Genomic DNA, 16251 nt, shown 5'->3' on the forward strand with positions numbered 1-16251 from the left:
CCTAGGGTTAAACCCTACCCCTAACATGTCACCCATTGAGCATGTTTGGGATGCTCTGAATCGCACAGCCATTGAAGAGGAGTGGACCAACATTCCACAGGCCACAATCAACAACCTGATCAACTCTATGCGAAGGAGATGTGTTGCACTGCGTGAGGCAATTGGTGGTCACACCAGATACTGACTGGTTTTCGGACCCCCCCAGACCCCCCCAGACCCTGAGGCTGTGCTAAGTTGCTGGATATTGGCAGGAACTGGAACACGCTGTCGTATACGCCGATCCAGAGCATCCCAAACATGCTCAATGGGTGACATGTTAGGGTTAGGGTTAGGGTTTAACCCTAGGGTTTTCGGACCCCACCAGACCCCCCCAATAAGGCAAAACTGCACATTGTAGAAAATGTTTTAGATCTTTGAGTTCATCTCATGAAAAATGGGAGCAAAAACAAAAGTTTTGCATTTATATTTTTGTTCAGTGTAGATATAACTGTTAATTAATATAAGTGTTTTCTTTGTTTGTTTTAGTTGGGAATATGTTTCAAGATATATATCTGCTGGTAATATTGTTTCAGACATTGACAATACATATATTTAAAATATATAGTGGTGTGAGATTAAGGGCATTGTTTCCCTCAGTTTTGTTTTCCTCCTACTTTAGTTTGTTCCCGTTTGTTTTTTCAGGGTAAATTAAGTGGCAGTTTTGCTGGACCAATGTATTGTCTCTTACAGTTTTCATGGTTTAAATGTCCCCTCTTTGTGTGTTTCAGATTTGAATTCAGCAGCGTCTCTCACAGTGAGTCCTGACAGTGTGCAGCACTTCACCAAAACGCCTGTGTCACTGAGCTGTGAGGGAAACTCCACTGAGTGGAGAGTGATGATGTTTTCGGAATCTGACTACTTTCTTCCCTGTTCTCTCTAGGGGACAATGACTGGATCCACATGCACAATAACCAGCAGCTGGCTCAGTGGAGTGTTCTGGTGTGAGTCTGAAACAGGAGAGTTCAGTAATGCAGTCAACATCACTATGAGGTCACTATGTGAATTTACATTATTTATAATCTTCTTTCTGAAGTATTATATTGTTTTGAAATGTGAAGGTGAGATGCCAAACATCTCTTCAAAGTGAATAAAACTTTATAAAAAAAGGCTAATTAAATAAGTCAATTCCAGGGTCACTCCTCTCAAAGATCAAAGATAATACTCTATGCGTTTGACTTTCCTCTTACATCTACCTGACATTTCAGCTTCTGCCAGACTTGACCAGTTGTGCCTGAATGTATTAAATCTGAACATATTAAATCTGCAAAAGCTGATGTCTCTGACAAAGCCTTCATATTTTTTTTTCTTTTTCAGATGATGATATTATCCTGGTGAGCCCTGTCCGTCCTGTGGCTGAGGGACTTCCTGTCACTCTTAGCTGCAAGTTAAATAATGAAACTGCTGTTTATAATGTTGATTTCTATAAAAATGACAAACTCATCCAGAACGATACCAGAAGCGAGCTGACCATCTCTGCAGTGTCAAAGTCAGACGAAGGCTTTTATAAATGTAAACAGAGAGATTCAGAACATAGGACCTCACCAGAGAGTTGGTTCTCAGTAAAATGTGAGTATGATAAGAACAGTTTCCTCTTTGTATGATGTGTTGCTGAGTCTGAGCTAAAAAATACAGTTATTACTGAATTATACAATTTTGTTTTTGTAAAGGCTTGGACACACCAAGACGATTTTGGCCGTCGATGGGCGTCGATACGCCCTACTCAGATTGGTGTGTCCCGCACCGTCGTGTCTTTTCAGCCGTGCCGACACCTTTTCGGCCAAAAACCCACCGATTCAACATGTCGAATCGGTGGGCAATCGGCCAAAGGCTGTCGGCAAAAGAAATCACTCCGATTGGCTGTTCAGCTAGCAAATCAGTGCATAAGAAGCGAAACGGAAGTGAGGGACCCAAACAAACTATTTTTTACTGAGATTTCATTTAAATCCAGCTCTCGACACAGGTTCGGGAAAGCCCCGTGAGCTTCTTGTTGTAGAGTGAAGATGGAACGCACACGCTATTTGTTGTTTGTTTATATCACGCAGTCTGTTCTTCTTCTCTCAGTTATCAACCGTCTTCCGGTTGTTGCCTCTTTTGAATGACGAATACACACTACCGCCTCCTGGTGGTAAGGAGAGTTATTGCCACTCACGCATGCGCAGTTCGTACGTGCTTCTTGGCCGTCGGCTGAAGTCTTTGCGGTGTGTTCCAGTGCGACACATAGCCAAGACGCAGAGACACGAGGCGACACAACAGTCGGGGTGCCGTCTGTGTCAGTTCTTTGGTGTCAGCTTGGTGTGTCCGGGCCTTAAGAGAAATATTTGTATTTATTTCTGTATTCAGTAATACAACATTCATATGGCCATGATTCCATGAGCAGCATTGACAATATAAGATATGTGAACAGGGGTTTATAGTGTATTTAGTCAATTTGTTCCAATAAGTGTGTAAATATTTATGATTTATGTGTAAGTGTATTTGTATAGTTTTGTATATTCCATAGATGTACATGTATGTGTCAATGTGTGAATGTAGGTTTTTAATACATTTTTTGATTGTCATTGTTTATTAATCTTAGAGATTTCTGAGGCTTGGTCCGACCTTGAAGCTCTGTTCCTGTGAAGTGCTTTGAGTAAAGTATTATACAAAAAAAATAAAAATAATTAAGGTTATTTATATTAGCAGCTTCTCAGCCTGGAAAAGCTTCTCAATTTCCCGTCCTGTTGACTGTTGGGCTGCTTTGTGGAGTTTTACTGATAATTCTCCCGCCGCTGTTCCTATATCGCTACAGAAAATCAAAAGGTCAGAACCTTTTCATCTGATATCAAATTAATTAAACTACAATTACTCAAAATCACACATTACATGTACTGGAAACATTTGCAAATAAAAAACAATGTAACTAAGTGTTTCTTGTATTCATCAGATTCAGTCTTCATCAGGTCGGTACAACCCTCTTTTATCTCATTTTGAACATTACAGCAGTTATATGTTAAATTCAATCCACTTCATCATCTTCATGTGTATGTCCCACAAGATCTCAGAGCACCAATCAGGGCCCTGCTCCAGACCACAGGATCAACCAGGATGAAATTCAAAACATGCCAGAATATTCTACTCTCCTCCATGGTCAGCCCTTCTCCGATTTAATAATATGATTTATTTTGAACTCTTAGCCTTAATTGTGATTAAAAATTGTTGTAACCATGGTTTAATTTTCACTTCTCTGAAGGTGATCGTTGTCTCTATGAAACAATCGGAGGGCCGGTAGAAGCTGGAAATGGTACAGTATTTCATTTGTGTTTAAAATGGAGTAATACAAATACTACATGCAATGGTTGAGATGCTTTTGTAGGCCAGCAGTGTCTAAATAAATTACAGGAATTGTCCTTTGATACATTATTTTAATCCTTCTAACAGGTGCCAGTAATGAACCAGAAGAGAGCCTTTACTCAAACGTGGCTGCAGGTAAAGTCAAAACACTTTAATACATGTACATATTAATATACTAAAAGCTTTTATAATGTGCTGTGCTGCTTCCCAGTTTCAGCAATGATCAAATCCACCAAATAAAGCTTTTACACTTTTTGTGCATTTTCATGTTGTTCTTATAAACAGCATGTTGTTTTCCAGACATGTTTTGGTTTAATGAAACATTACTTAAAACATCGTAACTAATAAATGACAAATGTAAATATGTTCACACACAAATTAGTTGGCATTACCATACATTGTTGTATTCAAAAACAGTACCATGAGCAGAAAGTACCCAATGCTAATAACTAATTTTGGTTTTCTTCCAGATCAATACAGACATCCTCATGGACAGAACCAATGGAACGGATAAAAACATGAAAAACTAAATCCTTTTTCAGAAATTGAGTGTATTTGCTGCTTTTGTGTAAATAGCTCAGAGCCTTTTTAATAATGGCCTTTCTAGGAACATGCTGAATGCTTTGCAATTCAACTGTAGGCTTACTTTCTGTGTACTTATATTTAATGTAAAACATTGTACTACAACATTATTTGTTACATATCTGATACAGATTATGTATCTCTAATCTTGTTGTACATTTGGTGATATTAGAGCCAGATACTAATATATGCAGGATGGACACATGCTTTAGCACTGTAGATGCACACAGTGGACACACACATATATTATTAATAAAACCTGAATGCAATTATACCTGCATGAACTGTTCAGTGAATGATTCTTACTAGATGCTACCACAGGGTGCCAACAAATTATCTAATGCCTTTAATTTATCTGCAGAAGTAGTCTCTTGCAAAAGCCAAAACATCTGAAGTCACAGCGCCACCAATAGGTCAAACAAGATGTTCAGATTCAAAGGAACTGAAGCACACACCTTCTGTACAGTGCATTTCTTTAGTTTCAGATTTTTGGGGCACGTTATTTGTTTTGTATGAATAAATACAACTTGTATTATGTTACGAGTTCATCTTTAATAATACAAACGATCTGTATTGTGTATTCTGAAGCAGATTATCCAAAATAACTAAAACATGATGGAATTTCTCATACGCTTGTCACCAAAAGAGAAACAACAACCCACAAGCCTTATCTTTATTTCATGCTTTCAATTCTATCAAAGCAGTAAAGCCTGTCCAGGAGGAAAACAATGCAGAACATTTTGTATTTTTCAAACCTGTTATTGTCATTAAAATACAATTTTTTAACCAAAACCATTAATGCACTTAATAAACAATATGTTTTCTGCTAGTACTTACACTTAATTATCTTGTATGATTTCAAAATGTGAATAGATGGTACTTTGTTCCTACATTGTCCATGGGTAAACATACAGTATTCTCTATGTAGAGAGATAGAAGAAGGGAATCTACTGACGCACTACAACCAACATTAATTTGTCCAATTTATGTATGTTTTACTGAGAATATTCTATTTTACTTGTTCTCCAGTCACTGAGCAGTTCTATTTGAAGCTTTCTTTCGATATATGACCACAAGGTGGTATCAAACTACTTTATCTGATGCTTTACCTACTCTACACAAATAGTCCTTCTGAAGTCTGGCAGCAGGGTCTAATGCCATGTAAATGTAACTCCCTAACTAATAACTAAACAATTGACTGCTTACGGTTCACTTCCTTAGCTTTGCTCTGATGCATGGAAGTGGAAGCTTCCAATTTTTGTCTACCTTCCACATTTAAAACTTCACAGCTACTGAAGTGTTGTGGTATTTAGTTATTTCGATCATTATTAAATGAAGTTATCTATGTACAATTGTTGTGATTCAATGTTGCGCCTAGCCAAAACATATTTTCTGTATTCAAATGATTGCTTTATTATGAATGATATGGAATTATGCCCCCTTAAAGTAGATCGAGTCTATCTCGAGGAGGGGGCAGGACTTTGTCTCTCTTCACATCACTTCTGGTAGAGAGACTAGGTGAGACTTCCTGTGGGTGAGGTTGTTTCTAAACTTAAACTTGAATTCCTCCAGAACACTCCAGCACTGCAGTTCAACTATTTGGTTAAAGCTGTTACACACACATGTTCATATGAAATATTGGTGAGAAGGCCCATGGATTATAAAGTGAGTATGAAACATTCAATTTGATCACTTAATTATTTCTAGAAAGAACACTTTTTGACTTCATGCAGCAGTCTTTAGAGAAGCATCAATAATTACTGACCATTTGTGCAGAAGCACGAGCCGACAGGATGATCTTATCTACATCAGGAATGATATTTTAAAAGCTTATCTCTCTTCATCATTAGAGGATAAAAAAATGTGGTGTTAAAAGCTGTTCAGTTGTGTGAGCTTTGTCTAAACGGGAAGGAAGCTCAGACTGTGTAAAGTTAAAAAAAAAACTTCCTTTTCCAATATTACATTGCATTTGTTTCTCTGTAGTTCCTGATTTCTCTTCATGCTGAAGTTTCGATCTTTCTATTTACACAAAGTAGAAGGATTTCTCATAAACAGAGGAGCAGATTATCAGCGTTTGATGTGAAGATGGGACACACTTTGCTCTCTCTACTGGTGTTTTTCTGTGAGTACTTTGAATGTTTTAATTGCCATTGATACAACTTTTTAACTGCCTGATGTGATGACACATTTGATTTCTGTCAGTTTGATAATGTCTGATTTAGTTTCATACTTGTTTCAGTGCTGAATTTACTTTACCGTGGACAAGCTCAAGGTGATTATACAATGTTCTTTCTTTTTTTTTACCAACTAAAGTAAACTCTACCTATTTAACTCTCCAAACAACATCCTCTTTTTTGTGTGCTTCATTTTGTCAATTTATTATAAATGTTTTGACAAAAAGAAAATACATTTTACTTCATGTATCTTGTGATGGTTTCTAGATGCTGTGCTGACCATTGAGCCAAACTGGACCACTTTTTTTACCGGAGAGTCTGTTACCTTCAATTGTGACATTACAGAAGGCAAAGACAGCGACTGGTATTACTCAATCCACAACCAACATCGAGAAGTTTTCTCTCCCAGCAAACAAAACTTCAGAACATTACAACCTCTAACTTCAGGCTACAGTGGTGAATACCAGTGCTTGTTTCAGAACGGGGGATCAACAAAAAGAAGCAATAAAATCTATCTAACTGTATCAGGTAAGTGATCAAAGTAATACCACCATGACCAAGTTCATTAAAAGCATTTTTTATTTATTTATGATATTGATATTGATATGAACACGCAGTTTGGACAAGTTCTAATATGTAAAGTTTAAATTATTTAAATGTTTTAACGTTTGAACAGCTCCACTGATGCTGTATAGGCAGGTGAAGTATACTCTACAATCCTGTGCTTTGTGTTATCACAAAATCAAGAGTACTAAAATAAGAACAAAAAGACGGACAGGGATCAGCTTCTTACATCAAAGCATTTACATAAAGATAATACTTTACCAACAAACCTTGTTATACTTTATTAATTGTGACAAATTATGAAGAAAGACCAATATATATATATTCGAGAAGCACATTAAGGTGTATTAGTTTAACAGTAATTTATCAAAAAGTGCAGTAAAAATGTATTCCTTTTTCATGAAATGTGAAAATGTATTCATAACTGGAAGTATTTGTTGTACTAATGTTGTATTAATCGAGCTGTTTTACTAAAACAAGGAAGCATTTGTGTGAAACAGACAGAATCGTGATCCTGGAAAGTCCTGCGTCCACTTTGTTTGAAGGAGAATCAGTGACTCTGCTCTGTCGGCATCGTATTCAGACAGAGGAGAATGCTGCCTTCTACAGAGACGGATCATTAATCACAACGGACAGAAACCACCAGTCACCATTAATGACAAAAAACACCGTTCAAGTAATTTCAGACGGGAGCTCTTACAGTTGTACATTTGGCAATGAAGAATCTGAACCAATAAAACTGAGAACAGAAAGTAAGTAGTTTATATACCTAAAAGCTTCAGACATTTAGTAATCCCAAAATGAAACATAATTATATTATCTGCCTAATCTTAGAAACACAGGACAATGAACAAAGAAACAAAGGCTTTTTAAATGTTCACCCCGTTTTATGTGCGTTTCTACTCAAGGTTAACCTACTACTTCAGTGGTTATAAATATAAATATAAGCATAGTTATTTCTCTATATTTTCATTATAACGTACACAGTGATTGAATATTACGAAGATTGCTGGATAACATATATTATACATTTGTATTATTTGACAAGCTAGGCTTATTTACAGATACAATAACTAACAGTTTGTAAACATTTGTACCTTTATTCTACATTAAACAGCAAAACCAAAGGCCCAGCTGAGAGACATATTTCCAGGAGGGGGCAATGTGACTCTAACTTGCTCTGTAGGACCAACATCAGCTTCTGGTTGGAGATACTTCTGGTACAACAAAGAGAAAGCCTCTGAACCCCTGAAGACACAAGATGTTGTTTTCCTCAGAAATGACCGAATCAGTGTCTCACGAGGAGGCGTCTACTGGTGCAGAGGAGGAAGAGGAAACCCTGTTTACTACACAGAGTACAGCGATGCAGTCGGTAATTAAAACATTAAATATTATGCCATACAGAAAATATAAATTATAATATTTGAAAGTAAGGATTAAGAAGGTTGCTAACAAATGTATATTTGTTTGATTTTTTAAATTTAGTATTTTGTGCTTCTTCCTCTATCAGTCACAAACCGGGCTGTTGTGACCCTGCGACCCAACTGGCCTGAGATATACTCTGGAGAAACGATCACTCTGACATGTGAGATTAAGGATGGAGGAGACTATGAGTGGGATTATATATGGACGACACCAGGGTCAAAAACACCTCCGACATCTGACCCTAAATATACTCTGACCTCACGAAGTGGAAACTACTGGTGTAAGGGCAGACTGAAAGGTGAAATGCCTTCAACGCATCGGAGTGGTGTCCTCACATTGAAAGTATCTGACAGTAAGTCGTATGTCATATGGGTTTCATCATTATTAGACTTTGTTTTGCTATAGGTACTATATAAACATATCTATAATATGTTGGTTATTATATTAAAGGATAGTGCACCTTCACATTTGTTTTACATGTTTGTAGAAAATATGTAGGATGCAAGGAGTGTTTGTTACCCACCAATTATACATCATAAAATCACTTTCCAACAGACACACCTCTGCCTGTCCTCACTGTGTCTCCATCATGGCCGAGTCCTGGAGCCTCAGTAACTCTGAACTGCAGTGTTGATCATCCTTCTGCTGGCTGGAGCTTCTACTGGTATAAGGCTGTTCCCCAAAAGTCATACTACTCCTACAGCTTCAGCTATGAGCTGCTACCTGGCAGCGAGAATGGGACTGAACAGGATCTCTTCATCATTGATGGACAAACACACACAGCAGGATATGTGTGCAGAGCAGGAAGAGGAGATCCAGTGGTTTACAGTTGGCATAGCAGTGCTGCATTGCTCTGGTCTGGAGGTCAGTTCGTTCTTCCTTTTTTTGTGTGCACCACCATGAGGGCAAAACATTTGTTAATACAAGTTTGTCTGGTCTGGAGAAACTGGTACCTTTCTATTTTGTTTTCCTCCTACTGTAGTTTGCCCCCCTTCATCTTTTCAATGGTCAACATTTTATTGGTAATGGTGACTTTTGGAATTACTGCTTTTTACATGCAACATAAAACCAACAACCCCAATTAAGTTTTACTTTCAACAAAGGCAGTATATGCATAGATTAAACCTTCACTTGTTAGGCTTGTTTAAGCTCTTTCTGCCTTGTTAGGGGATTTTAACTAGAGGTGTTGCTGTACCCATGCATTGTCTTTGTGTATTTCAGATTTGAATTCAGCAGCGTCTCTCACAGTGAGTCCTGACAGTGTGCAGCACTTCACAGAATCGTCTGTGTCACTGAGCTGTGAGGGAAACTCCACTGAGTGGAGAGTGAGGAGGTTTACGAAATCTGGCAACCTTCTTCCCTGTTCTTCCTGGGGGACAATGACTGGATCCACATGCACAATAACCAGAGGTTGGGTTAGTGGAGTGTTCTGGTGTGAGTCAGCAGAGTTCAGTAATGCAGTCAACATCACTTCTACTGGGTACTTCTCTCTAAGATCAAAGATAATATTCTGTGTGTTTTATTGTCCTCATACATCTACCTGACATTTCAGCTAGACCAGTTGTGCCTAAACGTATTAAATCTGCAAAAGCTGATGTCTCTGACAAAGCCTTTATATTCTTTGATTTCTTTTCAGATGGTGATATTATCCTGGTGAGCCCTGTCCTTCCTGTGGCTGAGGGACTTCCTGTCACTCTTAGCTGCAAGTTCAAGACAGGAACCATTTCTAATGTGGATTTCTATAAAAATGACAAACTCATCCAGAACGATACCAGAAGCGAGCTGACCATCTCTGCAGTGTCAAAGTCAGATGAAGGCTTTTATAAATGTAAACAGAGAGATTCAGATGGTTGGACGTCACCAGAGAGTTGGGTGTCAGTAAAATGTGAGTATGATTTAAAAACCCTTCCTTTTTTGTAAGCTGTGTTACAGTCTGAGATGAAGAAAGCTTAGTTTTATCTGAATTCAACTGTGTTTGTGTAACAGAAAAAGGTTTTATAAATGTAATCTATTACAGGAAAGTGTTAGAGATATACTATTAATAATGATTACTTATAATAGCAGCGTGCGGGCATGGAGAAGACTCTAAATTTCCCATTCTTCTGATCGTTGGGCTGCTTTGTGGAGTGTTACTGATTATTCTCCTGCTGCTGTTCCTGTATTTATACAGAAAGTCAAAAGGTGAGATATCTTCTTCTGAAATAAGATTGGCTATGTTGTAATAACATGCACTGTTTTAACAGTAGAGCACTTTCCCAATGCAAAATAATATAGTATTACTTTTTTTTTTAACAGATTCATGCTATAGCAGGTTGGTACAACACTCTATTTCTTTTATTATGAACATGACAGCAGTCATATGTTCCTTAATAAATCCACTTCATTTACTACATGTGTTTTGTCCACCAGATCTCGGAGGACCAATCAGAGCCCTGCTACAGACCACATGATCAACCAGGACGAAACTAACCAAAGAGAATATGCTTCTGTTCTCCAGGGTCAGCCTGAATCCTTAATACATTTTGAATTTATTGTTAACGTTATTAACCAAGTTGCTTTTTCATTTCTCATTAGCTGTTTTAAAAAATGTAGGAGTTCATATAGAGGGATTTTAATATGATTTTGATTTCTCTTCAGATAATGCTTGTCTCTATGAAACAATCAAAGGCCCCGGAGAACCTGCAAATGGTACAGTATAGTAAATATAAATACTGGAATATGACAATTCAAGGTTCACTCTTTTACATATTAAATAAATCGTACATTTCAGATGAATCCACGGATGTCATATATTCTGTTGTGGAGCTCAACAAAAATTCTAAGAAGGGTGAGTATTTCATTTCTATGTCGTAACAATAACATACAATAATCAAGGTGCTTTTGTAGGCTAGCAGTGCCTAAATTAAGCAAAGTTGAGTTTTTTCATGCTTTCTCCTGATCCGTCTAACAGGGAAGAAAAATGAGCCGGAGGATTGTGTTTACTCACATGTGCAGATGGCATCAGCTGCAGGTATGATGAAATACTACTCGCTTTAGTTGGGTTACGTGCTGCCTGCTAGTGTGCCATTTTTAAATCTACCACAAGGTGTTGCCAAAGTCAGCAATGTTCAAATCCTACACATAACTTTGTCAATGTTTGTTAAGTTTATTTTCTGACAATTCTATCTATTCATGAACTAAACATCAGGACATATTACTTTTCATTCATCTGTATCCGTACAGGTTTAACTGTTGTGAATCACCAAGACAAATTCCTTCTATCAAACTATCACTTTACCCTCTTGTGAGGAAAATGTATACCACTATATTTTCATGTTTAACTGGGGGGAATACTGTACAAAATAAATAATAATAATCTCTTAATTCATAGGGAAGTCAAGTCCTGCACCAGCGGATGAAACTCTTTACTCTGAACTCAAACCAGGAACAGCTCTTGGTAAAGATGCAGCTTAACATCATGTAAGTATTCAGATCAATCACTCTATATATTTCATGTATTGTTAAATATGTTGTAAATGGGAGTAATATGTCATGAAACACCCTAATTCTTTAAAAAGTTTAATCCCTTTTTTCTTGGTTTTTTTTCCAGATCGAACAATGTCTTCTGTAAGGACAAGACGAATGGACACAACATACCAAAACTAAACCTTTGTTTATTAAACCTTATTTTCAGCTTTGCTCTCCATTCATCAGACAGTATTTTGTACAGTTAAAGTAATTGCAAATCATTGAAAGAAAAGACATCATATGGCTTTAATCTAGGTGTATTTAAGAAAAGCAAGCTTTGTTTTGCATCAATAAACTTTATTTACTGAAGTGCTTCTCCATGATTTTTCTTTTCACAAGGTGTTTAATTTACTTCATCATCCTCCGTCTTATTTTGGTGATCCAGCTATAGTCATGCTTTGAGGAGACAGAAGGAATTTAGAGGTGCAAGAGCTGAGATGTGAGCAAAAATGTGTCACTTTGAATCATCTGCCCTTGTTATTACCATAGTGATGAAGCAGTAGAAACATCTAATATTAGAGGTTTACAAGATGGCTATTTTACCAAAATAATCCTGACATTTGTCTTGTGTTTTTAGACTAATGCATGATAAATAATCAGAATTATAATTGCAATACAGGTCAGGTAAAAAATGAAAAGAAGTTCAATTGTTCTGCAGTTGTCTCGATGAACCATCTAACTGTTGGCGTTAAATATCTCTGCCTGTGAAACACAAGTATAACACTGCCATCCATTTTTACTGAGATATGAGTTGAGCAAAAATGACTATTTACTCTGCCTTTTAAAGGGGTATCTTGAGAGTGAAGTTAAAATGTATCTGCATGGCATGAACATGAAGTAGTCATGCCAACGTAAAACAGGAAGGAAATAGAGACTAGTTATTCTTAGAAAATGTGTAAAATACCAATGAGCTCATGTTGAGATCAGATCAGATTTCCTCCCACAGTGCTCTGTTAGTCTTCCTCAATTTGTTTCAAGTGTTAAAGTGGACGTATGTGTAAGAGACAGAGAGTCAGTGTTCGATGTGAAGATGGGACACACTTTGCTCTGTGCGCTGGGGTTATTCTGTGAGTACTTTTCCAGTTTTAGTTACCATTGATTCAACTTTTTAAATGCCTGAGGTTATGATATATTTGATTTCTGTCAGTTTGATAATGTCTGATGTAGTTTCATACTTATTTCAGTGCTGAATTTACTCTACCGTGTACAAGCTCAAGGTAATTATACAATTTTCTTTCATTTTGTATACCAACTAAAGTAAACTCTACCTATGTAACTCTCCAAACAACATCCTCTTTTTTGTGTGTTCCGTTTTGTCAATTTATTACAAATGTTCAGTCAGACGACTCACGTGTTTCTTTAACATGTTTATTAGAAGCAGCATATAGTTGAGTTTGGCGTCTAGGCTCGGGCCTCATCACTCCACAGATATACATAGCACGATGAGTGATGATTAAATAACTAACCCCGAGCCTACAGGTGGAAGCTGTGGTGGAAGCTGGGGTGGTGGTGGGGCAGGCGAGCAGCAGCGACATGAAACACAGCAGCGGTAGAAATGTGAACGCAATAGCAGGGCACGAACGCAGCAATAGCAGCAGCAAGCAATGCATGGAGAGATATCTGGCAGGTTAAATAGAGCGGCATATTAAGGAGACTATGTTTGGTTGGTTGTAGAGTGGCAAGGGGCGTTATGTATGAATGCAGCACAAGTGCTCGAGTTGACTGCCTGAACTAGCTCGCAGGCTTCACCCCATTTTTGACAAAAAGAAAATACATTTTACTTTATGTATCTTGTGATGGTTTCTAGATGCTGAGCTGACCATTGAGCCAAACTGGACCACTTTTTTCACTGGAGAGTCTGTTACCTTCAAGTGTGACATTACAGGAGGCAAACACAGAGTCTGGTTTTACTCAATCCATAACCAGCATGGAGAAGTTTTCTCTCCCAGCAAACAAAAGTTCAGACCATTACAAGATCTAGCTATAGACTACAGTGTTGAATACTATTGCTTTTTACAGCACAGGGGCTCAACAAAGAAAGCAATAACATCTATCTAACTGTATCAGGTAAGTGATCAAAGTAATACCACCATGACCAAGTTCAATTAGCCATTTATTAGTTAATATGTTTTAAGTAATGTTGGCTTTAACATACATTGTTTTATTCAAAAATAGTCAGTAACATGAGCAGAAATGACCCAATGATAATCATTTATTTTGGTTTTCTTCCAGATCAATAAAGACATCCTCATGGACAGAACCAATGGAGCGGATAAAAACATGAAAAACTAAATCCTTGTTTCAGAAATTGAGTGAATTTGCTGCTTTTGTGTAAATAGCACAGAGCCTTTTTTTAATAACGGCCTTTCTAGGAACATGCTGAATGCTTTGCAATTCAACTGGATACTTACTTTCTGTGTACTTATATTTAGTGTAAAACATTGTACTTCAACATTATTTGTTACATGTCTGATACAGATTATGTAGCTCTAATCTTGTTGTACATTTGATGATATTAGAGCCTGATACTAATATATGCAGTATGGCAGAGTTGTGGACTCGAGTCACATGACTTGGACTCGAGTCAGACTCGAGTCATGAATTTGATGACTTTAGACTCGACTTGACAAAATCTAAAAAGACTTGCAACTCGACTTGGACTTTAACATCAGTGACTCGTGACTTCACTTGGACTTGACCCTTTTGACTTGAAAAGACTTGCTACTTTCCTCGAACGCAAAGATTAAAAAGTATGTTGACACGGACGTCTCTCTCTCTTTGCACCTGTGTGCGGCACGACATCCAATCAAATTAGATCCACGTTGTTTCGATCTGACAGCATCCAACCAATCAAAGTACGGGACAACCAATGAAGAGGAACAAACTAAATGCGCGCGTCAGTTGGCAAAAATGATACCAAAGGTAGTTTCGTTTGGGTATAAAAATTATGAGGTGCTCAACAAAAAAAGAATTGCAGTATGTAAAACATGCGGGTCGAAGATTACAGACGGAGACGCGACAACTTCGAACTTCGTTCGACATTTGAAGTTGCACAAAGAACGGTAAGTTTTGAATGAAACATTAACACTAAACATTCGTTTTCAAAGATGAGCAACTCACCGAGTGGTAAGTGGTGTTCGTAGTTGTTTTTTTTTAAATATATCGGCGCAATATTTGGTTTCCATCCGTGTTATTTGCTATTGTGGAACTAGCTATGTTTTCAGATACCTCACCGAGTAGGCTATTAACTTGCGCTTGATATTTATCAAATTAAACACGACAGAAACTGTATTTCGCTAAGACACTCGTTTTGGAACATCAACGAACACCACTAACCACTCGGTGAGTTGCACATCTTTGAAAACGAACGTTTAGGGTTGATTTAAGGACCGCTTTATGAATGCCCGTACCTGAAGCATATGGGGGTGATTCTAAATTAACCAAAAGCTCTAGACTGGACCAATCGTCAAAATGTCGGAGTCAAACAGTCTCTTTCATCCTAGACAAACCAGAAATGGGTCTCAAAGTGCAAAATATTGAACTTATCCATACTTATATTGTAAAAGGATAGTTTAGGATTTTTTTTTAAGCAAGATTGTATGTGCTTAGCAGCTAGTCAGTGGATCATACACAGTAGACTGCTGCCAGCAGCAAAACTTAAGCAAGCCTAATCAAATCAAGGTCAGTTTAATGTACTTTATATTAAGAATATGTGTACCATTTTAGCTTGCTGCCAGACGATTTTTTTCCGATAGGAAAACTAAGTATATCTCACTCTCTCCAGCACACCAGATTCCATTGACAAAAATGGCCATTTTACTTTGCAGCACATGGGAGTTGCTAGCTGCTGGTCTACTGCTGCCTCATTGAGGTCGTTTATGTAATTTAGGTAAATCACAACTAAGCTGAACTATCACAGAAGACATAGAATAGCACAATTATACTTAATCATTGAGCCAGCAGTAGACCAGCAATTTCTGTGTGATGCAGGTAAAATTGCTGTTTTTGCCAATGGAATCTGGTGTGCTGGAGAGAGTGAATTAACAAGCATACTTCAGTTTCCTGTCGGAAAGGGCTGTTTGATGGCAAGGTACAGCAGTAAAAATATTATTAATATAGTAAGTGTACACTGAAAATGAAATTTATTTTATCAATGTAATGTTAAAACACACACACTCTTACAGTATACAATACAATTAATATTAACACAAAAATTAATATTAACACAATGTTAGCATTTTCTGACATCTGTTTTATATGCTTACCTGTTACAGATTTGAAGAATACCAGATGAATAAAAGCATCATAGATGACCCACAACAGCCTTCAATCTCACAATTCTTGGACAGTCGTGTAGGGCATTACAGCATGAGTCATCCACAGCAGAAAGCTATCACTAATGCAATACTGTCCGACTTGATTATTGATTGCAACTTTCCCCTGTCTATTGTGGAAAACAAGAGTTTTCGGCACTTTCTGACGGTACTTGACAGTAAGTACAGCCCAGTGTGTCGCAGAACATTGACATCAAAAACAGAGAGCCTCGCTGAGGAGAGACGTTCAAGATTAAAAACTCAATTGAGCAACACTGAGCATGTTTCAGTCACTGTGGACATTTGGTCTGACCGAA

The 16251-nt window shown here is 37.5% G+C and overlaps 1 protein-coding gene across 7 annotated transcripts in view; it reads left to right on the top strand.

Annotated features, from left to right (window-relative positions):
* The window catches only part of LOC307032096 (uncharacterized protein), a 30471-nt gene extending 18541 nt beyond the window's left edge, over nucleotides 1–11930 (top strand). The window contains exons 1-18 of one of the 7 annotated variants that reach the window (XM_079669819.1): nucleotides 3888–5616; nucleotides 5985–6073; nucleotides 6191–6223; nucleotides 6393–6653; nucleotides 7190–7441; nucleotides 7807–8061; nucleotides 8200–8466; nucleotides 8670–8978; nucleotides 9336–9548; nucleotides 9751–9999; nucleotides 10176–10295; nucleotides 10410–10425; nucleotides 10524–10612; nucleotides 10752–10802; nucleotides 10885–10941; nucleotides 11065–11124; nucleotides 11485–11573; nucleotides 11704–11930. In XM_079669819.1, the coding sequence (XP_079525945.1) occupies nucleotides 6037–6073; nucleotides 6191–6223; nucleotides 6393–6653; nucleotides 7190–7441; nucleotides 7807–8061; nucleotides 8200–8466; nucleotides 8670–8978; nucleotides 9336–9548; nucleotides 9751–9999; nucleotides 10176–10295; nucleotides 10410–10425; nucleotides 10524–10612; nucleotides 10752–10802; nucleotides 10885–10941; nucleotides 11065–11124; nucleotides 11485–11567 (2352 nt within the window). In that variant the 5' untranslated portion in view covers nucleotides 3888–5616; nucleotides 5985–6036 and the 3' untranslated portion in view covers nucleotides 11568–11573; nucleotides 11704–11930. Of the gene's footprint in view, nucleotides 1–3887; nucleotides 6074–6190; nucleotides 6224–6392; nucleotides 6654–6801; nucleotides 7442–7806; nucleotides 8062–8199; nucleotides 8467–8669; nucleotides 8979–9335; nucleotides 9549–9750; nucleotides 10000–10175; nucleotides 10296–10409; nucleotides 10426–10523; nucleotides 10613–10751; nucleotides 10803–10884; nucleotides 10942–11064; nucleotides 11125–11484; nucleotides 11574–11703 lie in introns of those variants that run through there. The other 6 variants (XM_079669818.1, XM_079669821.1, XM_079669822.1 and 3 more) reach the window with 6 other exon arrangements.
* Nucleotides 11931–16251: the final 4321 nt, after the last annotated feature.

Source organism: Notothenia rossii (genome assembly GCF_949606895.1).
Source record: "Notothenia rossii genome assembly, chromosome: 3".
Classification (NCBI taxonomy): Eukaryota; Metazoa; Chordata; class Actinopteri; order Perciformes; family Nototheniidae; genus Notothenia; species Notothenia rossii.